This window comes from Giraffa tippelskirchi, chromosome 4, assembly GCF_054371585.1.
Source record: "Giraffa tippelskirchi isolate mGirTip1 chromosome 4, T2T-mGirTip1v1.2.pri, whole genome shotgun sequence".
Taxonomy (NCBI): Eukaryota; Metazoa; Chordata; class Mammalia; order Artiodactyla; family Giraffidae; genus Giraffa; species Giraffa tippelskirchi.
Genome location: NC_137278.1, coordinates 12,487,403 through 12,515,399, shown reverse-complemented (window position 1 = coordinate 12,515,399; position 27,997 = coordinate 12,487,403). Strand labels below are relative to the sequence as shown.

General features: G+C 39.5%; 1 protein-coding gene across 41 annotated transcripts in view; it reads right to left on the bottom strand.

The window, feature by feature from the left end:
* Window positions 1-27,997, bottom strand: part of STRBP (spermatid perinuclear RNA binding protein) — a 143,670-nt gene that overhangs the window by 5,912 nt on the left and 109,761 nt on the right. For 16 of the 41 annotated variants that reach the window (XM_081588685.1, XM_081588688.1, XM_081588717.1 and 13 more), the window contains 8 exons: window positions 26,059-26,151; window positions 25,246-25,445; window positions 15,626-15,784; window positions 10,875-11,009; window positions 10,524-10,664; window positions 7,541-7,664; window positions 3,271-3,315; window positions 253-710 (listed from right to left, as the gene is read on the bottom strand). In XM_081588685.1, coding sequence (XP_081444811.1) covers window positions 634-710; window positions 3,271-3,315; window positions 7,541-7,664; window positions 10,524-10,664; window positions 10,875-11,009; window positions 15,626-15,784; window positions 25,246-25,445; window positions 26,059-26,151 — 974 coding nt within the window. In that variant the 3' untranslated portion in view covers window positions 253-633. Of the gene's footprint in view, window positions 1-252; window positions 711-3,270; window positions 3,316-6,629; window positions 6,943-7,540; window positions 7,665-10,523; window positions 10,665-10,874; window positions 11,010-15,625; window positions 15,785-25,245; window positions 25,446-26,054; window positions 26,152-27,997 lie in introns of those variants that run through there. The other 25 variants (XR_014081850.1, XR_014081851.1, XM_081588698.1 and 22 more) reach the window with 5 other exon arrangements.

Here is a 27,997-nt window from a genome sequence, read left to right as displayed (position 1 = left end):
AAGTTATTATTAGTTTTCAATTCTTTATAATTTGATACCAAAACATATCAAAAATAATAAGCTAAAACAATATTCAAACCCATATTTTATTGGCTTTAATTACACACTTCAATATTTACAAAGTTAAAGTTTAAATGAAAAGTCTCTATTGTATTAAAAAAAATAACTACAGCCCGAATTAAAGTGCCCTGGGGCAAATACAGATCAATCAGCTAAGCGTCAAGTGACTGCGTCAGGAACCAGGCAGTACTCTGTGTTACAACAAAGCAGTTTATTTGTGATCAGTGTTTGAGACTCTATACATCCTTCACAAATTTAATTTTACATAATCTGATATTCCTCTTAAAACTTAAACTTTGAACTGCTATACTTATTTCCCTAAAACAGAAGGGCTGGTATAAGTTATTTTCCGGAAATGAGGTACCGTTTCACAGAACTAGTTTCTTTTTTGTTTGTTTTCAAGTTTTAGAGAACTAAAGTTGCATTTGTTAAAATCAAAAAGTAGGAAAAGATGTTCTTTACAAATAATTTTGATCAAGTATGTGTTCAAAGAAAGCAGGATAAAAAGGCTTTTTCTCTAACATTCTGTATGTACTGGGTTGTTGTTGAATAGGAATTAGCTTCTGTCATTTGCTAAAAGAATGAGTAGTGGGGAACAGGATATGTTGGGAATTTCATAACGGGTAACAGAACCATTCTCTTGGGTAAACCTACAGAGAAAAGAAACGGAGAGGACTCCAAATAAGTTTAATAATCCAATAAAAATTTCAGGTTAAAAAAAAGAATCTTACAGAGATTATCATTAACCTTTTCCAGATTAGTCAGTCAACATGTACCATTATGAAAGAGGCCCACAAACTTTGAAATTAACTCTTAATATTGTGATAATATTTTCCACTCAAAATTAAGATGGCTACATCACAGGAAAAATGATATCCAAAAAGGGATTTCATTTGAGTGAGCGGCCATCAATTATAAAGCTCAAAAGCAATGCCATTGATTAATATTCTAAAGTGACTCTCAATTTGGCACATCACATATTACAGGAGAAACAGGGATTGTCAAGATTCAAACACAGCTTTCTGTGCAGGCCTCAGCTCCCCAGAAAGACAGTTCCAACTGGAGTTGTGACCAGGTATTTATCTTAATGGCTACTGCCAATATTGGCATGGCAAATCTGGAAAGATTAATTACTTTCTTAATTTTTTAATTAATGAGTTCTTGTGGCCTCACAAACTTCTGCATACTCAAGCATGATTTGAAATCTGCTCCTTGTTTCTGTTCTAATGTTTAACCTATGGAGAAATCACAAAGCAGCAACAGCAGGTATCTGAGAGCACCAGATGATCAGAGGGAAACTACCCCACATGCAACAGCTTTACGAAGGCCAAAGACATGTTTACCTTACAGCCAAAATAAAGCATCGTTTTAGTAGGTTGGCATCACAGTAACATTTAAAAACCGTATCTTTTATGTGAAAAATGGGGGCATTAAATTTCACCAGCTTTGGAAGTCAGTTATATGACACATGGAAGAGAGGAGCCTTCTGAAGAGCGGGCTTGGAGGCCGCAGGGTGGAAGTTTAATGTTAGAGGAAAGGGAAGAACGAGAGAGAAATTAAAAAGATTGAGGAAAAACATGAATGTACCTTAGAGCCTAGATATAGAAGTATTTTAAAGAAAAAAAATTAAGCTCTTGCAAACCTACACTAAAGAACATGGGTCTTACTGTGTCTAAAAGAAAGGCACCGACTTAAGGACCTGCCCTAGAAGGCAGATGCTTTGGCTTTCACACAAGACATATCACAATGAGTCCAGTGAGTCAAAATGTATTTGGATAAACTGACCAGACCTAATCCACAGGAAGGAGAGGTGGTCAAGATATGCAGAAGTTGGCTGAATGGTAAAAACAAATGGCCAAATCAAAAGAAGCTAGAGAGTTTGAATTTAAAATAAATTCTAAATGACAGCATATTCCTGAATGAGCCCCCAGTTCCTAACCCCCTCCCTGTATCTCAGAAAAAGCAGAATACGGGGAGCCCTGGCCACAGCTGAGCCAATGGAGACACGCAAGTAAGGCTGAAACTCCAGACTGTTCTCCACCTTCAAGAAAACCTACCCCAAATGTCAGTCTTGCAGCTTCCCCACATCTTTCCAGGTTGTAAATGATCTATCTTACTGGGAAAAAGTGCTCAAATTGTTCACTTTCTACTTATTTCTAGTTACGAAATCAAATGAAGCTTCAATTTAGCAGTGTCTTAAAGACCCATAATTCCCATCCAAACAAAAATGGGAAAGCTGATGTGTGAAGAGAAAAAGCACAAGGAAAGGTCTGAGGCTCGTGTGAAGGACTAACACCACAAGTAGCAACACAGGCAAGGGTCCTTCTCTTCCGTGTGCACGCACGCCCAGCCTAGGGTCGCACTGGGGCACACACGCATGCTCTCACACACTCTCACATGAGCACACACACACACACTGGCGCTCTTTTTGCTCTAAATGACAAACATTCTGCAGATGGCTGGTTCTATACCATGTAGCACCCAAGATAGGAAAAATGTCTAAGAGAGCATATCACTGACTCCAAACCTACTGCCTCCATTGCCACATAAACCTCATTCAAAAGTTATCCAAAGGGCCACTGAGGTTCATTTCTGCACTTGCCTTTATTTTTATTTTTGAAAGGAGAGGAGATATCCCTATGATTTTCTCACATGTACTACACAGACTTTCTGCAGTAAGAACTTCGGTAACACTGCTGTGGATACCCCCGCATCACTCTCTGGGACCTGTTCCCTTCACCTCCACAGCAAAATTCACAACAAAGCATAACACTACCAATGTGAAGTGAGTACTTCCTATCCCTAACTCAAATCACCTGCAGTTCATACAGTTTCTAACCAGAAACTTAAATGTGGCTCTGTAACTGGCAGGCAGCCAAGCTAGGAACTGGGTATGGCCCTTCAGTAGCCTTTGAATGGAGTGTAAGTTGGCTGTAAGAAGAACTACTTAGAATATTTAATTTCAATATGGTCAGAAACAGGCAATTAGAACAAGCAGTCCTTCAATCAGGCAAAGCAGAGAGAAGAGCAACTCCAACCAAACCAAGAACCACAAGGTTGTGGCATTTTCAAAGGGAATTTAAGTTGGGTCACTAGAATGAATAGGTCTGAGATCCTCCAATTCATTTAAAGATACCCTACATACAAACTGTGCTTTGGATTGCTGTGCAGAGAGGCTAAGAGGAGAAATCAGTAAGACAGTGTACGTACCATAGGCAGGGGCAGCTGTGCTGTAACCATAGGGTGTTCCATAGCCTGGTGCAAAGAAGGAGAGAGCAGGTCAGTCAGGACAAAGGGCAGTCAGCACTGGCCCGATTCACAAGGAACGCCCGGCCCGGCACCTTGGGCCCCGCCTGAGGACTTCTTCCAGGTGTGGCTGAACAAGAACCCTTCCCAGGATGGCCCTAGTCCACCAATCCCTCCATGCCTACACAGATTGGCAGCTTTTTATTATGGCCTACCAGAGACTGACTACATTCACTTCTCACTACACTTACCACATTACATTGTAATCATCAACTCTACCTGCATTTCCCACTAAAATGGCAGAGACTCAAGTCTTATACATCTTTGTATCACCAGAACCTAGCAAAATGGCATGTAGTTACCACTCAGTAAACCTAAGTTGTTCAATAAAAGAATACTCAGAACCACTCAAATTACTGATTTCTCAAAGTTGGATAACAGAAATTTCCAAGTCTTTTTTCAGAAAGCAGTGACAGAGCAGGCTAAAGCCTCAAATGCCACTAAAGAGGCATGCATATTGGGCTGTAGGCTTGAGACCAAGACCCATGCCTTGCTTATATCCTAATTCTGGGCCCCAGCACAGGATCTCTCAATAAATGTTGCTAAAATCGACATTAGCATCTGGTGCCTATGAAAAAGGTTCATACTAAAAAAAAAAAAAAAGAAAAGAAAAAGGCTCATACTGTCAATATAAACTAGTACAAAGAACATGTTTTTGAACCAATTAGTCCTACCACTAGTTTCTTCTATGTCCTTAGATATCTAATTTCTGAGCTGCCACTTTCATCTATAAAATGGGAAACCCTCCAAGCTACTTTACAGTTTTATAGGGCTTAGAAATAGTACAACAATAGAAACAACAATAATAGAAACAATCTTTAACCTTTCAGTAAAATGACTTTAAAAAATATAAATATTAGAACACTTGGGTAAATCTCTAGGAACAACAGAATAAGGGCACAAAATCTACACGGGCCCTTCACATTGTACCCAAAACAAATTCAGCCTTTTTACCTTACAGCCCCTTTTCCTACAATCATTTCTGCTGCTAAAATGATTTTTTTTTCCTTCTTCTTTAGCTGACCAACTGCAATTCATCCTTTAGGTATCACCTCCTCTGTGATGTCCCTTAGGCTTGCGGCTCACTTGGCCCACCCCCTGTCATCACTTGTATCTATTTCACAGTGCTTTCTCAAGTGTCTGTTCCCATCCCAACTGACCCCAAGCATTCCTTGGGGCAGACGCTAAGTCTTAAGTCATCTTTGAATGCTCAGTTCCAAATCTCTTATTTGAGACAAAATATTCAAACATATGTTGAAAAAGTAAACTGTTTTGGGGGACTAACTGAAACATTTTCTTAGAGATAAAATTTTTCACTTTTTAGTCTACATTTAAGTCATAAACCTAGGGGCTGTACAACTGAGTCTTTAGTGCTCACTACATCATATATTTCAAGAGGACAAAAGACAGCTGAAATAAGCAGTAGGAAATGAACGGCAGGAAAAGTATCAGAAGCCAAAAAAGAAATTAATGCTTAAAAAAGAATGCTGTATATCAAATTTATTCCAGGAAAAGGCCGTTGGTTGGCAAAGGTTATAGTTTCAAAGGCTTTACTAAAACCTCCTTAAAGAGAGAAGCTACAACTGCTGAGCTGGCCAGTAGTTGTACCCCAACACAGGCCACTGGGGTTCTAATCCTGACTTCCCGTCCCACTAAGCAAGGTGACTGAATTGCACGTGCTATTTAATATTTACTCTCTCAGAGCCTCAGTCTTCTGCAGAAACTGATGGCAGAGGAATGCATTTAATAACATATGTAAAAATACTACAGTCCCTGCTGCAAGGAATACACTCTGCAAAAGGCATATAACCTATTCACAATCTAATCTGACCTCATCTGAATGTTCTCTAGGCTATAAAACAACTTCCTTTTGAAAGCCTTCAAGAGACAGGCCTTTCACAGAGGTCAGGGCAATGATGTAAGAGAGAGGCCACTAGGATTCCCTCACAATCACTACCACTAGCTGATGGCGGCTGGCCACCTGAGTGAGGAGAACATCCCGTGACCCAGCAGCTGGACACACCTAGACAAGCACATCACCAAAGGCAAGACAGTTCACCTCAACAGGCTGCCTACTACTGTTTAATGAAGCCGCTTCCTTTAACAAGACATTAAATGAGGGGAAAAAAAAATTAAATTTCCATAAAATAGTGAGATGTACAGAAAAAGGTCTTAATTTTGGACACACAAACTTTATCAAACTGTAACCACCCTCCTTCCTCCCCTGTCCCACTGCCACTGGTCTTTCAGCGTCTGTCTCTTTCAATGGCACCACCTCCAACCTACCTCCTCCAGCTGAAGATCCTGGAGAGACACTTGAAATCTCACTCTGTTTCATTCTCCACAATAAACCAATCACTTGCTTCTCAAGTTGTTCCATCTGCTCACTTCCTGCCACCCGTCTACTTCCCTACACCCACAGGAGGTACCTCCACTGCCTCCTGTCTGGGCTCTGAGTTTACAAAAACCTTCTATTATGTCTTCTGCCCCTACAAGTCTTTCTTCATACAACAGAGAGTGATTTTTACAAATAAAGTCTGATCTCGTCACTTCACTTAGAACCCTTCACGACTTCCCACTGCACTTAGGTTCTAAGACCAAAATCCAAACCAAGACCTCCAGGACTGGGATTGAATATCCAGCTTTAGCTCAAATCCACCCTACCCCCTCCCTGGGCTCTCCACACTACAGACTGGTCTCTTCCTAGTTCTTCAAATGAGTTAAGTTCCCTCCCACCAGCACCACAGGGCGCTGACGTGCTGCTCCCTCTGCAGGCAGTGCTCTTCTGTCTGACTCTGCTCTAACTCCTATTGGTTCTTCAAAGCTCAGTTCAAGTGTCATGTCTTCAGGAAAACCTTTGAGTCCCCGACAGACTAGACTAGGTTTCCCTGTCACGTTCCCTCACAGCACTGTGCCCTTCTCCTTTATCACAGCAGCTCAGTCAGTCATGAAAATTCCATTAGTGTATCTCACCTTTATGCCAAACACTGCAGGAGAACAAAATGCCATGTCTGCTCTGTGTCAAAGCAGGCACACAATATTTGAATGAGAGAGCACATTCTTTATATGACACATTTCTGAGCTATGCCCCTGGTGGGATCAACTTCTAGAAGCTTAACTCCAAAGCCACATCATCCACAAAACTTCCCAAAAAGCCTATTCTAATTCTTTCTTAGGGGGAAAAAAAAACAATAACCCACAATCTAAGTGAACTTAAGAGTGTCACACAGTTACACAAAAAATAATGACAAGATAAGACCCAATCTTTATGACAATTTATCTGATCAACAACTACAAGAGGTTTACTTGTCAGGTTCAAAGTTCCATACTTGCACTATTACAGGACTTTAACTTCAACGAGACAGCTGTACAGCTACTGCTAAAATGATATAAAGATTGGAACAGAAGACAGAAAGAGGGCTTCTTTCCCCATCTTCCTCAAGCCATGCTGTGAAATGGAAAGAATACAAACTTTGGAACTAGAAACTCTTACATTCAGATCTCTGCTCTGCTGTTTAGAAGATGTCTCACACTGAGCTCTCTGCCTTACCTCCCTAAATTTTAGTTTTTCCTCACCTGGAAAAAAACAGAAATAATTTCTACTTGAGGAAACACTGTGAAGACTAAAGTCAAGTAAGTGAAATAATTTATCTGTAAGTATCTACTATATAGTCAGCACTGGATAAGTAAGCTCCCCCTTTCTTCTTTATGTAATTCTTCAGCCTTTGATGATTCACCAGACACTGAGTTAAAGAAATGCTAACACTGTGAGGCTTCACCCGAACTGAGCAGCCTCTTACCAATTGTTTTTCTCACCTGTGATACCCAATCTGTCATCTGTGTCCCTAATGAATACACCCTGCTCAGGTATCCAAACTCCCCAGTGTGTGGAATATCTTTGAGCTTTCTCGTTGTCAAAATATGTCCCCTCCACCAAGCGCAATATTCTTCATCTGTCACCTCCCTCCACAAGGCCTCTAGTCATTCAGCAGACTCCAGGAGAAAACCTAATAACTTTCTATAGATTTTCTTCTATTAAATTTCAGTGCACATGCATCCTATACCTGTATTATGTTTCCAGAAACCCTATGTAACTCTGAAAAATAAAGGAGAAGCTATTCTTGGAAACCGTGGCCCAGAAAAGGAGGCAGACATCTCTCAGGTTGTACTATACCTGGAGCTATGTAGCCAGGAGCAGCTGTGGCCCCAACAAAAGCCCCCCTTGTTAGAGTTCCTCTTCCTCTGCCCCGAACAGCTTGGACTGCTGCAGACACAGCTGTATTCACAACACCCTTTGCCTGTTAAAAATAACACATTTCATTACTGAGAGAAATAAGATCATCTCATCAACCCTGTAATGTATATAACGTCTATGAGAAACTTGAGCCTGTACATGACACAAGTCATCTATGACTTTGATGACTTCAGTTTATCATCTGTACAATGAAAATGACATATTACAGAGTTGTTCCAGAAAACATGTTGACATATAGAAGTATGCTGGGCTTCCCTGGTGACTCAAACAGTAAAGAATCTGCCTGCAGGAGACCCAGGTTTGATCCCTGGATCAGGAAGCTCCCCTGGAGAAGGAAATGACAATCCACTCCAGTATTCTTGCCTGGAGAATCCCACGGACAGAGGCTCATGGAGGGCTGTAATCCGTGGGGTTGCAGAGTTGGACACAACTGAATGACTAACACACACACAGAAGTATGCAGATAAAGTGTTCTTTTCACTTGAAGGTTATCCAGAAACAGTTCATTTTCTACACACACATTTCAGCAGTCAGATTATATCCGAAGTCATTTTAGGCCTAATTAAAAGTAATTACAGACACCTGATATCTAGGTTCAAAATCCACTGAATCCTCCTCCAACAAACAAAAAAACACAACAAACTATCTACAATTAACTATGAACCTGAGTCAGGTTTAAAAAGAAAGAGGTGGGGAAGATTAAGACAGGAAGACCAAAGATGTGGATGCCAGTCTATGTTCTAAGTAGCTGAGACCTCGGGCAGCAGATTCCTCTGGTGGCGGGGGTGGGGGCTGGGGTGTGGCAGTATGGGTGTGTGTGTGTATGTATCACCTCTGAAGTCCCTTCTTGCTCTAAAATGCCACAGGACTCTGGTAAAGTCGCAGAATTTCTATGGGAGTCTCCCCACTAATTGTAAAAATGGGGATTATGACATCTACTTCGTTTTCCTTACTGCAGAGTAGAAAGAGCAACTGAGAAAACAGATATAAAACTGAAAAGAAGAAAAGGAGTAACAGTATACAGGAATGCTAAAACATTCCTTTCTGAAACTGAAATTTTAAGAAATAAGAAAACATCTAGATTTAAATTAAATATTATGTTTACTTTTTAATATAATAATACAACGAAAACTCAAGCTCTGGAAACTCAAGAAACTCGTAACATTCCCTGCTATAACCAAGCTGCAGGGAAGGAGGTTCAGAGCCTCAAAAGCGCTGCAGAGCAAGTCAGTAGCAACGCACACAGCTTAAACAGTCACTGCATACACGCGTTTATCTCTCATTGAAAAATCACCAGCTTTTTTCCTCCTAGGATAGCCTCTATCGCTAGTATGACTGAGTAGAAGATGGCTTCAAGGTCAAATGTATCATGAACAGAGAACAGCCATCTTCCCTTTCGGCTAAAAAAAAAAAATCCAACCCACAAATCCAAAATAGACTGCTTCTTGGCTGTCAAGCACGTTGAGCACATGAGTTTTATAGCTTCTAGTATGGAAAATTTCTAAAAATGAATGAACTTCATGGAGACTTTTTTTTTAAACACAGCTTAGTCAAATGCAGTCAGGAATTAGCAATCTGGCAGCAGCACAGTGACTCCACACAAATCAAACTCCTGTCTCCTAGAACCAAACCTAACTACCTAATAAGTCATCTGCACACAGGCTTTATAAACACTAAAATTAACTGACCATATACAAGATGTAATGCACAAGAAAAACACACCAAAACAAACAAGGTCACAATTATCTTTCTACTAATTTAGAACATCTTATAGAAGATTTTAGGAAAAGAAAATCCATTTATCCTTTCTCTACACATGTACCAGTACAATTTAAATGCTTTATTTGTATTTCATCTCAGTAAGTTTTGTTTATATTTTGAATTCTAGAATATAAGCAGTGTTTATTATAGTAAGTACAAAAATGTAAATGAACACAAAACATATTTCTAAGATGGACATCATATACAATCGGAGCATGCCCACCGTCTTAGGAACGAGAAGAATCAGGTTTCAAAGGGAACCTTTACTGTCAGCTGTGTTATTGCGAGCAATGTCAATGCCAATGTCAATGCGTTCAAAGTGTTCTATTGTGATCTATTCTACCCTGTTAACAATGGACTTTGCATATGCATACTTAACACAGAATCTTAAATTCCTTCTGTTGGTCTAAAGATTTTTACTTGACTTTTCCCTACCACGTACTATATTCAGATATTATTATACCAGTACTCTCCAACAGGGAGAGAATGTGTCTTACAGTTAGTTACATGTCTCTTTTCCCCTCACAATCATGCACATGGTGTATGTCTAGAAAATATTTTTGAATATGTAAATGAATGGATGGGAGAATCTGTTAATCAAAAGCGTGCAATCAGGAAGCCATCTTTTCTTACTGCGATCCTTGCTATAACACTGGGCCTTTTGCAGCTCTGACATTTCCAGTGTCAGTAACGAACAAAAGCAACACAGGGTTAATTTCTACTGTGCTGCCCTCAAAGAAAATCCCAAACTAAACAATGTAAAAGGACAAAACTGGAAAGGAAATAGAAAAGCAACTGCAGAATGGGATGCGAATAAGCCCCAAACACTCTTGGCAGCTTCCCTAAACAAACGCAGGATCTCATTAGAGTCCCAGCCCTTCAACACTGCTTCATTAAGAGGACTTGAAGCCTCTAATATTTAAAGCCAACAGTCTCTTTTTAACATAGGATTTGCCTGAAAGACCGCAAAACAGGGGACCACTAATCATATTTCTATTATGCATGATCAACCCAACAGAAAAAGTTGCCAAGTCCAAGCAAGAAAAATAAATAACTTCAGAAAAATCTCAAGCGGCACAAAGTTATGAAAGGAGATTTCACTCTGGTGGTATCTGTCCAAGCTTTAATGTTTAACTCATACCTGAGGGATAATCTTCTTTTTCTTATTATTTGCTGCATTGGGTCCAGAAAACAGCTTCTCCAGGGCAGCTAAAGCTGCACTTGCCTTTGCCACTTTCTTATTTGGACCTGCACCTCTGAATTTTTGTCCATCCACTTCTACCTAAAATCAAGAACAACACTCTGCAGTAATGCCATGCAATTCCTCTGTGTAGTTTTAATTTAAATGTATCATAACACAGAAAACAAAAACACCAAAAGTCAAATAGTGCCATAAGAACTAACTGAGTCTAATTCTTTTTTTATAAGTAAGCTCAGGACAACCTATGTCTTTGAGGGGAAAAATAAGGCTGGCTTGTATCTAGGTACATACCTCCATCACAAAGCGTTTGTCATGGCTTCCACCAGTCTCCGAGATGAGTTCATACTTGAGACCTCTTCTTTTTTCATTGAGCTCCATTACAGGATTTTTGCCACTTGCTGTGAGGATAGGGCCCTGAGTTCTTACCTAAAAGGAGGTTCAATCAAGGAAGATTTTAAAGTAGTAGATTTCTTATTAATACAAGTATACTATATCTCTACTAAAAAAGAGGCTCAAAAATTATACTTTAAAGCATTTAGGGGCTAGGATGCATGATCACTTCTATGTATGAATGACAAAACATCTCCAAAGGGACAGAAATCCTACATACAGTGAACACTACAGGAAGTCATCTCGCCAGCCTGTCATGGAAGCAAGGAGGTCTCCACAGATCAGGATGCAAGAGCAGTGGAGCCTGGCCATTACATGACACTCCAGGGTCTGATCTATTATGTTCAAGATCTAAGAACAAAACTATATATGACTGACAATGTAGGTAGAAGAGTAAAGATTCACATTCAGTGTTAGGACTTTAGGACTAGGCTTAAATAGCTCTCAATTTGGGAGATGGAAAGAAAATGTGCCTATACACCTCTCAGTCTCTAAAGAGATTTGAGGTAATCAACAGTAAAAAGAGCAGGCTACAGACTATGAATTCTGAAATTTAAAAATAATAAAAGCAGTCATTTCCTGCCCTCAAGGAGCTAGAGTACAGTGGGAGGGACTGATCTAATCACTATGAAATAATGTACACTATAGAGCAGGTGTATGTTATGGAAACCCAGTACAAGGAATCATTTTCTAGGGCAAACAGGATAGTTTTCCTAGAAGTGACATACAAAACTGATCTTAAAAGGTAAGTAGTACCAGACCATGATAAGGAGGAAACATAGGAGAAGGGCATTCTGGACAGAAGAAACAGCCATGCAAAAGCCCAAGAGAAGGAAAGAATATTTGTTTGGGAAACGTAAATAAATTCTATTTGGCTGTATTAAGGGAATGAGGAGACAAGGCAGAACCAGGTTAGAAACACCATTGATGTAGCCAAGCCATAAAGGACTTCAAATGTCATGCAAATGAGCTTCGACCTTACTATGGACAATGGGGAGCCACTGGAGGATTTAAATCTGAAAAGCAGAGACATTACTTTGTTGACAAAGGTCCCTATAGTCAAAGCGATGAGTTGGTTCATTTTCGTATGCCCTGTACTATCAACCACAGTACCAAGTACAGAATAGATGATAAATAAGTATGTATTTACTAGTAAATCTCTTTATCTTAAACTAATCCTCTTGGTGTATCAGTGAGATGTCTTTTTCTGATTTTATATTTGCCCATCTTTAATTAAGTGGACAATGACAAATCTAGATAGCGTATTAAAAAGCAGAAACATCACTTTGCCCACAAAGGTCACATACAGTCAAGTTTATGGTTTTTCCAGTAGTCACATATGCATGTGAGAGCTGGGCCATAAAGAAGGCTGAGCACTGAAGAATTGATGCTTTCAAACTATGGTGTTGGAGAAGACTCTTGAGAGTCCTTTGGACAGCAAGGAGATCAAACTAATCAGTCCTAAAGGAAATTAATCCTGAATATTCATTGGAAGGACTGATGCTGAGGCTGAAACTCCAATACTTTGGCCACTTGATGTAAAGACCCAACTCACTGGAAAAGACCCTGATGCTGGGAAAGATAGAAGACAGGAGGAGAAGGGGACAACAGAAGATGAGATGGTTGGACGGCATCACCTACTCAATGGATATGAGTCTGAGCAAGCTCTGGGAGATGGTGAAGGACAGGGAAGCCTGGCATACTGCAGTCTATGGGGTCGCAAAGAGTCGGACTTGACTGAGCAACAACAAAATCATGATTAAATTAGAGAACAGCTCTAGGAGTGGTGGAAAGAACTGACACAAAGATAAGACTAGCAGTGAGGAAGAGAAGTAATTCATGTAAGAGTGCGAAGGTTAGGACTGAAAATAAATCACAAAATACCACATAACTACAATTTTAGAAAGACCCAATGATTGAGCACTTTTTGAGGTTAGAGATCATGTCTATAATTCTGCCACAGTAACTGGTCAAGAAATGGTGAACAACGAGTATATATATTAGGATTTTAATGTATATAAACCTAACGGACAGCAACATTTTCTTAAAATACTCTAGGCTGATTTAGTAAGTAGTTGATGCTATCAAAGTAGAACACTGGACAATTTTAAAAGATAATGTTAATAAACATTCCTGGATCATTTTGTTAAAAACATCATTTCTTGAAGAATTTTTAATAATCTACATTTTTTTTAATTTCAAGGCAAATTTCTGGTCTCCATCTTTTAAAGGTAATGAGTAATTTCTGAAACTACTCTATGTGGTAATCACTCTCTGCGTTCAAACCCAAAATCACTTTTTTTTAATATTTAATTATTTTTTTATCTGGCTGTACTGGATCTTAGCTGCGGCATGCAAGATCTAGTTCCCTGACCAGGGGTTGAACCCAGGCCCCCTGCATTGGGTATGTGGAGTTTTAGCCACTGGACCAACAGAGAAGTCCCCTGAAATCACTTCTATAAAAATGAGTCAAGACAAAAATAAAAGTTTTCTCCCCTCTCCATCACTACATTTTACGGAAGCAAAGCAGAGATGGATTCACAGCCAGAACTTCCATATACTCTCCTGTTGCTAATTCAGCCCACAGTGCTCTGCTCTCTTAATTTCCTTTGAACTTAACAGTCTGAACCTTATAATTAATGGGCTCTTTTTCTCTTAGTGAGCTTCCCAGGTGTGCTGTGGTAAAGACCCCACCTGCCAATGCAGGAGGCATAAGAGACTTGTGTTCAATCCCTGGGTCAGGAAGATCCCCTGGAAGAGGGCATGGCAATCCATTCCAGTATTCTTGCCTGGAGAATCCCATGAACAGAGGAACCTGATGGGCTACTGTCCATGGGGTCACAAAGAGTCAGACACGAGTATTTGTAACACTGCCAGCAAACCATCTTGGCCTGCCTCTGACAACCACTTATGAATGACTGGTCCTCTCCAAAGGCAGTGCCATGGCTTCTATCCATCACATCACAGGAGGAATCAGGAATGGCTTTCATAAGCCTCAGCCCTAATCAATTCCCTCCATACAGGCCTATCTGGTACTTCTCAGACATTTACTTTCACAATTCCAGATATCTGGTGGCCCAGATGGTAAAGAATCTGCCTGCAGTGCAGGAGATCGGGAGACCAGCGTTTGATCTCTGGGTCAGGAAGATCCCCCATAGAAGGGAATGGCTACTGGTATTCTTGCCTAGAGAATTCCATGGACAGAGAAGCCTGGCAGGCTACAGTCCATGGGGGTCACAAAGAGTCGGACATCATTGAGCAACTAACATTTTCACTTTCCTTAGCCCAGAATGTCTTCTTTCCATCTCTTCCCCACAGAGCAAAATCCTCATTATCTCAAATCAAGCTCATATATTACTCTGATTTTACATGTGTGTATGTTTCATTTTGCAATCATGGTGCTTATCACATTATATCATAATAATGAATATCTTTTGCCCTTCTATCCTCAGAACACTTTAAGGCTCTGGACACAATTTCTGTAGCATCTAGTAATACTCAGATACTAAAAGGGGTTTAGTATCTTTCCTCATAGCTCTGTGGGTAAAGAATCTGCCTGAAAGGCCGGAGACCTGGGTTTGATTCCTTGGTCGGGACGATCCTCTGGAGAAGGAAATGGCAACCCACTCCAGTATTCTTGCCTGGAGAATTAACATGAACAGAGAAGTCTGGAGGGCTACAGTCAGTCCATGGGGTCTCAAGAGTTGGACACGACTTAGCGACTAAACCACCACCAAAAGGAGTTTAGTACTAAGTCCTTGATTAATATTCATTCTTACAAATGACAAATTAAAAAAAAAATTTCATATAAAATCTTGCTATTAAAGTTAATTTTCCTTATGTAAAATGCCACAAGCAAGGGCCCCATGAATTTCAAAATAAGCTATGTATCATTTCTACTTGGATTTTTGTCCAATTCTATTATCTGTGACAATGTGTCATAGTCAGGACTACTCAAGAGTCTGAGGAACAGGCCATGCCCTCTTTAGGGCTGGACCAACTCAATGATGACCTGACCCCCATAGCTTAGAACAAATATCAAATAATCCTAAATTTCCCTCATTAGCTTTTTTTTTTAAGTTTATAAACATACATACATTCATTCATTCATTCATTCATTCACTGAGAGCCAAGCAGCTTGCAGGATCTTAGTTCCCCTACCAGAGACAGAACCCAGGGACCAGAGACTGAACCTAGGTCCCTGCAGTAGAAGCATGGGGTCCTATCCACTGGACCAGGGAATTCCCTAGATCTTTTTGCTTTTCACGCTTCAGTTATTGTTGACATTCTTGATACATTATAACTGTGAGATGCTGTACATGACTCCCACGGCCAGCAAAAGAGAAACGCTAGTTACATTACGATACATCCACATGTTGTACAGTACACAGTTATGCTTACAACTATTTTTAGAGTTAAGTGAAAAAAACAAGATGTAAAACTGTATGAAAGTATGATTACCTTCATAAAAAAAATACCAAAAGAAAAAAGGCTGGATAGAAATAAACAAAAATATTAATAATGGCTGCCTCTGAAATACATACACCTGTATATGCTTTTGATTATCTCATTGGTACTTCTCCAGACCTCTCAAATTTTTGACATTAAACATACATTACTTTTTTCTCTAAGAAAAAAATATATAAGTATACCTCTAAGGTACTGGAGGTTTCAGTTGTAGAATTTCCAGTATTATTGCTTGAGTTTGAAGACACTGTTTCATTTTTGCCTTCGTTATCTGACTTTTCATCGGAACTCATACATTCAATATCTGCATCAAAGCCCGTTGGGTATCCCATTGCCTGCAGTACCTGTAAAAATTACAATAAGATTCAGTTTTATTCAAATAACAGAAACCTCAGAGAACAGATGAAATACTGAAAACAATAGTTTCAAACCCACAGCATTCGAATCCATGAAACACCTTGCAGGAAAAGCAAGATGTTGCACATCTATAAATCCTTGGTTAAACAAGCTTTACCTACCAGGGTATCATCACAAAAATATGGAGGAAACCTCCTCAGAGTAATTAGGCTTAAATAACAGATAACAGAAATGCAAACCTGAGGCTATTCCAGGTACACTTAATTTAGAGATGAGGACTTCTCTGATGGCACAGAGGATAAGAATCCGCCTGCCAGGGCAGGGGACATGAGTTCCACTCGCGGTCCAGGAAGATTCCATATGCCAAGGAGCAACTAGGCCTGTGCATCACAACTACTGAGCCCGTGCACTGCAACGAATGAAGCCCACATACCTAGATCCTGTGCTCTACAAGAGAAGCTACCCGAATGAGAAGCCCGCTCACTGAAATAAAGAGTAGCCCCCACTCACCAACTAGAGAAAGTCCACACAAAGCAACGAAGACGCTGTGCAACCAAAAATTAATAAAGTACATAAATAATTTGGAAATGAGAAATGGAGAAACAGAATAGCCAAATTCGGCCAATGAGGTGGCAGTAATTAAAAGCAGAGTGGCACACTATGAAAAGTACACTGGGCTAGAAAGGAAAAGACCTAATGGTCTAACACTTTTCTCCTCTGATCCTCAATTTTCTAATTTGCAAAACAGGAAGGCTGATTAATTGACCTAAGTTTTATGACTCAATCCAATTGAGGAAATCAGCACAGAAAGGAAATCAAGACATTTTCTTTACCTTGGAGCCAGTTTGCCTGTTAGTTACAAAATTACATCTGTAGCTTCCTACTATCCATTCCTTTGGCTTTCAACTTAAAGCATAATCAAGACTTGAAAGAAAAGATTCAGTTCTTGGGTTTATCCTCTACTGCTAAGTGAACCAGGAACAAGTCTAGGTGTGTATCTCCATCCTGCCTATCAAGGAGTGATCACTCTGTGGCTCCCTCCCATGTTTACTCTTGTGTATTTCCACTCATGTTTTGGATTTCTTATCTTTTCTAAAATAGTTTTCCAAACAGTGTATGTGTGTGCATGTGTGTGTCTGCAAGCCTTTTAAAAACCTCATTCCACGTTAAACTGCTTTAGATGTTTGCAAAAGAATATGTTCACAAGCACTTTCATAAGCCTCTTTCAAACAGGCTGACATTGAAGTCTCACTGACTTAAAAATCTGTATATCAAAGCTAGGTTCCTAAAGATCCCTGTATTTTGTCTCAGCTTTTGAGTATGTTTTAAGTTGCTTGAGTGTAAAAGCAATGGCATATTTCGTTATAACCCCAACTATACCTAATAGCTTTCTCAAAAAAGTGTAATGGTCACCACATAAATGAGAAAGAAGTCAAAAAGCCTAGTCTTATAAATGATGGCATCTTGTACAAAGGGTTTTGCAAATATAAATGAAATTACGCTAAACAAAAAATGGGCAGAAGTAGAATTCTATACCAAGAGAACCTGAAATTAATTCACCCAGTTCATATGGAGAACTTAGCATTCTGTTGAACATTTCAAATTGTAAATAAATTCTCTGTGTTCAATGGGAGTTAAGGCCAAGAACACTTTAACATCATAAGTTCTAAAAGGACTCAAATAGTACTTTGCACTAAGTACAATAACATCATTTGGTTATATCTTCATAGTATTTGGAAAGAAAACACCTTCTCTACTGCCCAAGTCCTGCAAATATGCTCTCCTGAGAACCTGCATCTCTGAAAAAGCAGTTATCAGTCTGGAATTAATACCAGGTTAACACAGGCTGCAAGTCAAAAACCAAGAGTCCCAAAGAAATTTGATTTGTTTACTCCAATAAAAACTAAAGACAGGCAGTTTCTCCAAATTTAATATGGACAGTTACATGAGAATAATGTAAATTATTTAACACCACTTCTCTCTGCCCTTTTTTCACATATCAGATTCATTTATTGTTTTTGTAGCAACATACTTCAATACATTCATAAATATTTCATATAAACTGATGGATAATCTCAAAGAATATTACAAATGTACTTACAACACAGCACAACAAAAACATTTTCAAATAAAGTCATATTTCCATGAACACATATTCTGAAATGATTAGCATAAGCCACAAAAATAAAAAAAAACAACAGTATGGAGTTCTAATACAACTCCAGAACCAATTTGTTTGAAATCAGTATTAAGGTCAAAAAACTGGTATACCAAAGAAAAGTGAGTTTCAAATGTCTGCAAACAAATCAAACCGAATAAACAGATCAATTGAGCTGAAAAATCACAAGATGATCCCTGGAAGGAAGGTGAATAGAAAATCCAGGGTAATCATGTCTGTTCTCTTCTGGCAGGGGGCTAAGGCTGAGACAGTTGACACCCTCAAAGATGAGGGACCGAGAGTGAAAACATGAAACACACCCTGTCAGTGGCTCTCCACTCAGGAGAGAGTCATACTCATGGCTTACAATGGTAGAGAGCTGATGGCTCCAGAACTTCTGCAGAGGGGCTTTTATCCCTTGTCCCCTTCACCTGATCTTTCCTCTACAAAGACTAAGATGCTTCTCGTGAAATATGGCTGATTAGATCCTTAAAGATGTCCTTTGTGAGGGACTGTCAGGAAAAACGACTAGTGGAGGAAAGGGAGGATTGGCCAATAATCTTCATTACTTTAGGGTTAGTGCTGCTAGGCAGCCATGCTCCTTGAGCAGAACTGGTTTCTTCTGGTCACATTTTGATTTCAGTGCTGTTCTTAACAGGTACAGAGGTCTACCAAGTTACTGAGTAAAGAATGCATCGATTTTTATCTAGTCGGACCTACTTTTATAAACACGTTACATATAAAGCACACAGGCAAACTCACTTATAACAGAATCTATAATGTGATATAACCTTTCAGTTCAGTTCAGTCGCTCGGTCATGTCAGGCTCTTTGCAACCCCATGAACCGCAGCACGCCAGGCCTCCCTGTAGCCATCAACTCTCTGAGTCCACCCAAACCCATGTCCGTCGAGTTGATGATGCCATCCAGCCATCTCATTCTCTGTCATCTCATTCTCCTCCTGCCACCAATCCTTCCCAGCATTAGGGTCTTCCAATGAGCCAACTCTTCGCATCACATGATCAAAGTATTGGAGTTTCAGCTTCAACATCAGTCCTTCCAATGAACACCCAGGACTGATCTCCTTTAGGATGGACTGGCTGGATCTCCTTGCAGTCCAAGGGACTCTCAAGAGTCTTCTCCAACAACACAGTTCAAAAGCATCAATTCTTCGGTGCTCACCTTTCTTCACCATCCAACTCTCACATCCATACATGACCACTGGAAAAACCATAGCCTTGACTAGACAGACCTTTGTTGGCAAAGTAATGTCTCTGCTTTTTAATATGCTATCTACGTTGGTGATAACTTTCCTTCCAAGGAGTAGGCGTCTTTTAATTTCATGGCCGCAATCACCATCTGCAGTGATTTTGGAGCCCAAAAAAATAAAGCCAGCCAGTTTCTACTGTTTCCCCATCTATCTGCCATGAAGTGATGGGACCAGATGCCATGATCTTAGTTTTCTGAATGTTCAGCTTTAAGCCAACTGTTTCACTCTCCTCTCTCACTTTCTGCCATAAGGGTGCTGTCATCTGCATATCGGAGGTTATTGATATTTCTTCCGGCAATCTTGATTCCAGCTTGTGCTTCATCCAGCCCAGCGTTTCTCATGATGTACTCTGCATAGAAGTTAAATAAGCAGGGTGACAATATACAGCCTCGATGTACTCCTTTCCCTATTTGGAACCAGTCTGTTGTTCCATGTCCAGTTCTAACTGTTGCTTCCTGACCTGCATACAGGTTTCTCAAGAGGCAGGTCAGGTGGTCTGGTATTCCCATCTCTTTCAGAATTTTCCACAGTTTATTGTGATCCACACAGTCAAAGGCTTTGGCATAGTCAATAAAGCAGAAATAGATGTTTTACTGGTACTCTCTTGCTTTTTCGATGATCCAGTGGATGTTGGCAATTTGATCTCTGATTCCTCTGCCTTTTCTAAAACCAGCTTGAACATCTGGAAGTTCACGGTTCACCTATTGCTGAAGCCTGGCTTGGGGAATTTTAAGCATTACTTTACTAGCGTGTGAGATGAGTGCAATTGTACGGTAGTTTTCTTTGGCATTGCCTTTCTTTGAGATTGGAATGAAAACTGACCTTTTCCAGTCCTGTGGCCACTGCTGAGTTTTCCAGATTTGCTAGCATATTCAGTGCAGCTTTCACAGCATCATCTTTCAGGATTTGAAATAGCTCAACTGGAATTCCATCACCTCCACTAGCTTTGTTCCTAGTGATGCTTCCTATGGCCCACTTGACTTCACATTCCAGGATGTCTGGCTCTAGGTGAGTGATCACACCATCGTGATTATCTGGGTCATGAAGAACTTTTTTGTACAATTCTTCTGTGTATTCTTGCCACCTCTTCTTAATATCTTCTGCTTCTGTTAGGTTCCTACCATTTCTGTCCTTTATTGTGCCCATCTTTGCATGAAATGTTCCCTTGGTATCTCTAATTTGCTTTAAAACATCTCTAGTCTTTCCCATTCTGTTGTTTTCCTCTATTTCTTTGCATTGATCACTAAGGAAGGCTTTATCTCTCCTTGCTCTTCTTTGGACCTCTGCATTCAAATGGGTGTATCTTTCCTATTCTCCTTTGCTTTTGCAAAGAAATAGAGGAAAACAATAGAATGGGAAAGACTAGAGATCTCTTCAAGAAAATTAGAGACACCAAGGGGACATTTCATGCAAAGATGAGCACAATAAAGGACAGAAATTGCATGACCTAACAGAAGCAGAAGATATTAAGAAGAGGTGGCAAGAATACACAGAAGAACTATACCAAAAAAATCTTCATGACCCAGATAACCACAATGGTGTCATCACTCACATAGAGCCAGAGACCCCTGGAATGCAAAGTCAAGTGGGCCTTAGGAAACATCACTACAAACAAAGCTAGTGGAGGTGATGAAATTCCAGTTGAGCTATTTTAGATGCTAAAAGATGATGCTGTGCAAGTGCTGTACTCAATATACCAGCAAATCTGGAAAACTCAGCAGTGGCCACAGGACTGGAAAAGGTCAGTTTTCATTCCAATCCCAAAGAAAGGCAATATCAAAGAATGTTCACACTACCGCACAACTGAACTCATGTCACATGCTAGCAAAGTAACGCTCAAAATTCCCCAAGCCAGGGTTCAACAGTACGGGAACCATGAACTTCTAGATGTTTAAGCTGGACTTAGAAAAGGCAAGAGTAACCAGAGATTAAATTGCCAACATCTGCTGGATCATCCGGAGAAGGCAATGGCATCCCACTCCAGTACTCTTGCCTGGAAAATCCCATGGACGGATGAGCCTGGTAGGCTTCACTCCATGGGGTCGCAAAGAGTCGGACACGACTGAGCGACTTCACTTTCACTTTTCACTTTCATGCACTGGAGAAGGAAATGGCAACCCACTCCAGTGTTCTTGCCTGGAGAATCCCAGAGACAGGGGAGCCTGGTGGGCTGGCGACTACGGGGTCGCACAGAGTCGGACACGACTGAAGCAACTTAGCAGCAGCAGCAGCTGGATCATCGAAAAAGGAAGAGAGTTCCAGAAAAGCATCTACTTTTGCTTTACTGACTACGCCAAAGCCTTCGTGTGGATCACAACAAACTATGGAAAATTCTTCAAGAGATGGGAATACCAGACCACCTTGTCTGCCTCCTGAGAAATCTGTATGCAGATCAAGAAGCAACAGTTAGAACTGGACATGGAACAGCAGACTGGTTCCAAATTGGGAAAAGAGTACATCAAGGCTGTACATTGTTACCCTGCTTATTTAACTTATATGCAGAGTACATCATGTGAAATGGTGGGCTGGATGAAGCACAAGCTGGAATCAAGATTGCTGGGAGAAGTATCAATTACCTCAGATACACAGATGACACCCCACTTATGGCAGAAAGCAAAGAACTAAAGAGTCTCTTGATGAAAGTGAAAGACGAGAGTGAAAAGGCTGGCTTAAAGCTCAACATTCAGAAAACTAATATCATGGCACCCAGTTCCATCTTGTCACGGCAAATAGATGGGGAAACAATGGAAACAATGAGAGACTTCTTTGGGGGGGGGCTCCAAAATCACTGCAAATGGTGACTGCAGCCATGAAATTAAAAGACACTTGCTCCTTGGAAGAAAAGCTGTGACCAACCTAGACAGTGTATTAAAAAGCAGAGATATTACTTTACCATAAAAGGTCTGTCTAGACAAAGCTACAGTTTCTTCAGTAGTCATGTATGGATGTGAAAGTTGGACTATAAAGCAAGCTGAACACTGAAGAATTGATGCTTTTGAACTGTGGTGTTGGAGAAGACTCGTGAGAGTCCCGTGGACTGCAAGGAGATCCAACCAGTCCATCCTAAAGAAAATCAGCCCTGAATATTCATTGGAAGGACTGATGCTGAAGCTGAAACTCCAATACTCTGGCCACCTGATGCAAAGAACCGACTCACTGGAAAAGACCCTGATCCTGGGAAAGATTGAAGGCGGGAGGAGAAGGGGAAAACAGAGGATGAGATGATTGGATGGCATCACTGACACGATGGACATGAGTTTCAGCTAGCTCTGGGAATTGGTGATAGACAGGGAAGGCTGGCGTGTTGCAGTCCATGGGGTCGCAAAGAGTTGGACTCGACTAAGCTACTGAACTGAATGCATGTTTAATGAATTAACAGATCACTCAAATGTGCTTTCGTCTTCGTAGTTCGTTTTTGGCTCTGATGGGTCTTTGTTGCTGTGTGGGCTTTTCTCTAGCTGTGGTGAGTGGGAGCTACTCTCTAGCTATGGTGTGTGGCCCTCTCATTGCAGTGCTTTCTCTTGTTGTGGAACATGGGCCCTAGGGTTCGAGGGCTTCAGCAGTTGTGGCTTTTGGGCCCTAGAGCACAGACTCTATAGTTGTGGCACATGGGCTTAGCAAGGATATGCCATCTTCCCAGACCGGGGATCACACCAGTGTCTCCTGCCTTAGCAGGCAGATTCTTTACCACTGAGCCACTAGGGAAGCCCAGTGCTTTCTTCTTAACCTAGGAATTCCATCTCTAGAATGTATCATAAGGGATAATCAGACTAGTTCACAAACATGAAAAGCAATCAGCTGGATGCATCCAAATCTACATTATGGTAGATTGATAATAATAAAATAGTATACCATCACTAAAAATTAAAGCAAACTTTGTTGTTATTAAAAAAAAAACCTCATAATAAATTTTTAGATACACAAGAAAGCCATGGTCCTATTTTAAATATACATTTTTGTATACACAGTATGTTGGTACCTCCATTCCTTATGCGGAACCCTTGGAGCCAGACTGTTTTCACAATTCATAATGACGCACAGTTTATAAAGCTAAGACAGTATATTTACCAAATATTTTCCAAATCCTCAGTGGATTCTCAGGTGCCACCCCATGTGTGTGCATCAAACTTAGGGAAATATTTTTCATTTTCAATGCTTTTGGAATTACAATTTTAAAAACAAAAAGCTTAGAAAAATACATACCAAAATGTTAATGGTTATTATGAGAACAAATAACACCTAAATCTTGTCGTATTGCAAAATTTGCCACTCTACTGCTGCTGCTACTACCGCTAAGTCGCGTCAGTCGTGTCCGACTCTATGCGACCCCATAGACGGCAGCCCACCAGGCTCCCCCGTCCCTGGGATTCTCCAGGCAAGAGTACTGGAGTGGGTTGCCATTTCCTTCTCCAGGGCATGAAAGTGAGAAGTGAAAGTGGAGTCGCTCAGTCATGTCCGACTCAGTGACCCCATGGACTGCAGCCCGCCAGGCTCCTCCGTTCATGGGATTTTCCAGGCAAGAGTACTGGAGTGGGGTGCCATTGCCTTCTCCATGCCACTCTACTAACTCCCCCCAATTTGACTAACTGAAACCTGCTATGAGGCCACTAGCTTATAATTACAGGTTATTAAAAGAAATAACCCACAGACTATCACTGCACCAGAGATGACTCTGAAAGACATCACTGCTTCATGATATTGCTTAGATTCCTTTTTATGAAGACCCACCCAAGGGGAATGCCCAGCGACCTTTAGACCAAAACAACTCTGACTCCCATCATCAACTATCATCGACAGTGAACTGATATAGATATTGATATTTCACAAGCTTTTTGTGTCAGATGTTAGAGAAGTTATATTCAAACTTGTGACTCATTCTCAGCATACTTTACAACTAAACTGTATTTTTAGCCTTGTCCCTAAATTCACTTTTCCCTCATTCTTAGTATTCTCTTTGTCTCATTTTAAACTCATACTGTTTCGACATACTTAAAAACTACTCTCTTTTAAACAACATACCCTATTGTTTTATAATTTTATGGCTTAATTGTTATTTTTCTGCATTGTGCTTATTACTACTTAAAAAATAACTGACCCATGTGTCTATCCACTGTCTTTCTCCCCACCCTATCCTCATTAGAATGCAAGTTCCAGGATGGTGGAGACTTTGTTCTGGTCACTGCTATATTCTTAGCATCGATGATAATGTTTACATTTACATTAATAAATACCTGCAAACTGTAATGATTATGAAAACAGACCAATTACATCTTATGTCATAGTGTTACATAACAGAACTTTTCTGAAGTTAAAATTTATCTTCCATCTACATGATCTTTGACATTTTCGTATTTCTCTGCAAGAGGCCAGATGTACTCATGGATAGAGTCTAGTATTTAGCAATTTTCTACAAACTTATATGCATAATTGACTGGATCAATCCTGGATCTTATTCTTTATGGAAATAAATATTTCAAAATACAGAAAAGGCACCAGATGCAAAAAAAAAAAAAAAAAATTATTAATTTATGATAGAAAAAATCTGCAAATAGCAAATTATAGAATAACGGGAATGTTTAAACAAGTAACAGTATATCTATTATAATCATTATAATCATACAGCCATTAAAATATATTTATGAAGATTTTAATAACATGGAAAAATACTGATAACATGGGAAATTAAAAAAGAGGATTAAATTACACATACACTATGAGCTCAACATAAAAAAAGAAACAAAAATACTGTTGAATATACTATATAAAATATTAATGAACTGCCTCAGAGATAAGCAATTAACATGGATTTTCTTTACTTTTTTCTGTGTTTTGCAAATTTTCTATCATCAATACATATTATTTTATAATCAAAAAAGAATAGTTTTGTGATTCAGAGGTGAAGAAGTCTATACATTATTGTCATTAAAATCCTGAAAATTCTGTAAATTTACCATAGATAAACAAGCACCTTATTTACAACATAAAGTAACAAAGCGTGGTTAAGTAAAATAAATACTGTACCTTCACTGCTACGTGAAGCTTTGCTGTTTTCTTGGATGGTCCTGAGGCTTCATATGTTGTACCATCCACATCTACAGACATTGTGAAGACTGGGGCATGGACAGGGCCAGACTGAGATAAGAGCTTATACTGAAGCCCAGGCCTGATCTGATTCAGCCTCATTAGTGCATTCATAAGGTCTATTGCTTTACTATCCAGAACTGCAAGAGAAAGAGGAATGAGGTCAGAAATTAAACTACTTGCTTTAATCTATGTTTTTGTAGGTTCCTAGTAACCACTATAAACTCAGGTTTTAAAAAAGCAAGAATTTCAAAATGTACATATAAGTTAACTTCACTTCATAAATAATTCTAAAATTACAGCTTAAATACTTATGCTAACATCACTGTAAAGGTAACATGCATTAACATGTTTCTTGTTGTTTAGTTGCTAAGTCAATTCCAACTCTTTGTGACCCCATTGACTGTAGCCCACCAGGCTCCCTTGTCCATGGGATTTCCCAAGCAAGAATACTGGAGTGGGTTGCCATTCCCTTCTCCAGGGGATCTCCTGACTCAGGGATCAAACCAGTGTCTCCTGCAATGGCAGGTGGATTCTTTACCCATCAGAGAAGCCCACGCATTACTATAGCTATTAATTAATTTTAGTTTGCAAATATTAATATATCTTAAGCAAACAGTGCTTGAAAACAGAAGCTTTTCAGTTTCTTCAAACTCGAATTCAAATCAATCAAATTCTTCACTTTTTAATTTTTATTTCCTGGGACATAAATCCTTTCTAGTTCACATCTATAAGAATAAAGATTTTACACACTTTTCCTTAAGTTTCGTTTCATCTTCTTATTGGGATCTTTATCATCCCCTAATCCATCTTCAAATGGCCTCTTCAGAGCTGAAGACCCAGCACCTAAAAAAAGTTACAAGAGATTATCAGTTAAAACAATGATTCCACTAACTCTACCAAATGTACTTAATATGTTCAGGAAGGAAAAAATCTTAGGAATCACACAAGGACCATAACACCCTTTCACTGATCAATTAAAAATGTAGGGACTTCCCTAGTGGTGTAGTGGTTAAGACTGCGCTTCCAATGTAGGGGACGTGGCTTTGACCCCGATCGGTGAACAAAGATCCCATATGCCACATGGTGTGGCCAAAATATAAAAATTTTTTTAAATTTTAAAACATATATATGTTCAGTGCACTGCAGTTCAGTTCCGTCATGTCCGACTCTTTGCAACCCCACGGACTGCAGTACGCCAGGCTTCCCTGTTGATCACCAACTCTCGGAGCTTGCTCAAACTCCTGTCCATTGAGTGGGTGATGCCATCCAAGCATCTCATCCTCTGTCATCCCCTTCTCCTCGTGCCTTCAATCTTTCCCAGCATCAGGATCTTTTCAAATGAGTCAGCTCTTCGCATCAGGTAGCCAAAGTATTGGAGCTGCAGCTTTAGCATCAGTCCCTCCAATGAATATTCAGGGCTGATTTCCTTTAGGATGGACTAGTTGGATCTCCTTGCAGTCCAAGGGACTCTCAAGAGTATTCTCCAACACTACAGTTCAAAAGCATCAATTCTCTGGCGCTCAGCTTTCTTCATGGTCCAAGTCTCACATCCATACATGACTACTGGGAAAAAGCATAGCTTTGACTAGACAGACCTTTGTTGGCAAAGTAATGTCTCTGCTTTTTAATATGCTATCTAGGTTGGTCATAGCTTTTCTTTCAAGGAGCAAGCGTCTTTTAATTCCATGGCTGCAGTCACCATCTGCAGTAATTTTACAATTTTGTAATAGCAAAAATTTTAAGTGAATCTTCATGAAACAATATTAACCCTTCTTATATTTATTTTTCCATTTATTCACATATACTCATACAAATATCTATGCATATATTCACAACTGTATATGCATAAACAAAAAAAAGTTTGGAAAGATATATATCAAAATGTTAAAAGTAGTTATCTCTGGTAATAAGATTTATTTTCACTTATGTCTTTTCAAATATTTCTCTAAGTTAACATTTACTATATACATTTTTAAAGTCAACATGTTAAATATCATGCTTTTGGAAATCTGATTATTTCTCATATTACAAAATAATTCTTTTGCCTGCCCATTCAAATTCCTATTCAAGATTTTATTTACAGTTCATCATCCCCATTAAGTTTTCTTCAGCTTCTCGGTCATCTCAACTTTTTAAAAGAGTTTCTATGGTAGCAGAAATAAAAAGTGCCATATGGAGTCTTGTGTCATTGTCTATTTCATATAGAGACACCTTGTGTTTCCTTAGTGCTCTAGGAAGGTCAAAGATATTTTCTCCTTATCTTGTATCTTATAAAGTATCTAACATAAGATTTAGAAACAACATAATGGGTATGGAACAAAAACTAAAAACTAATATTATCAATTTCTTAGATAAAGCAACTACACTGTCAGACATAAAGCAGGAGTTTTATTTTCCAAAACAAAAACAATCAGAGAAAAGCTTATCAACCTGTCCAAGTACCTTAAAAGACCTGTGTTTTCAACTTAAAAGCTGGTTGTTGGGTTTCCTAAAGGAAAGTTACGCTCAAAAGATTCATGCCAAAAAAAACAATTCATGCATAATGATTCCAGATACTTCTTAGTGAAACTTTGTAATAACACTGAGATAACTACATATTCTCTGATCATCAAGATTTATAATCCCTTTGGGTAAACACTGACTTCAGCATTTGCTTGAGTCAATACTTACCACTCGGGTCAATGAATTG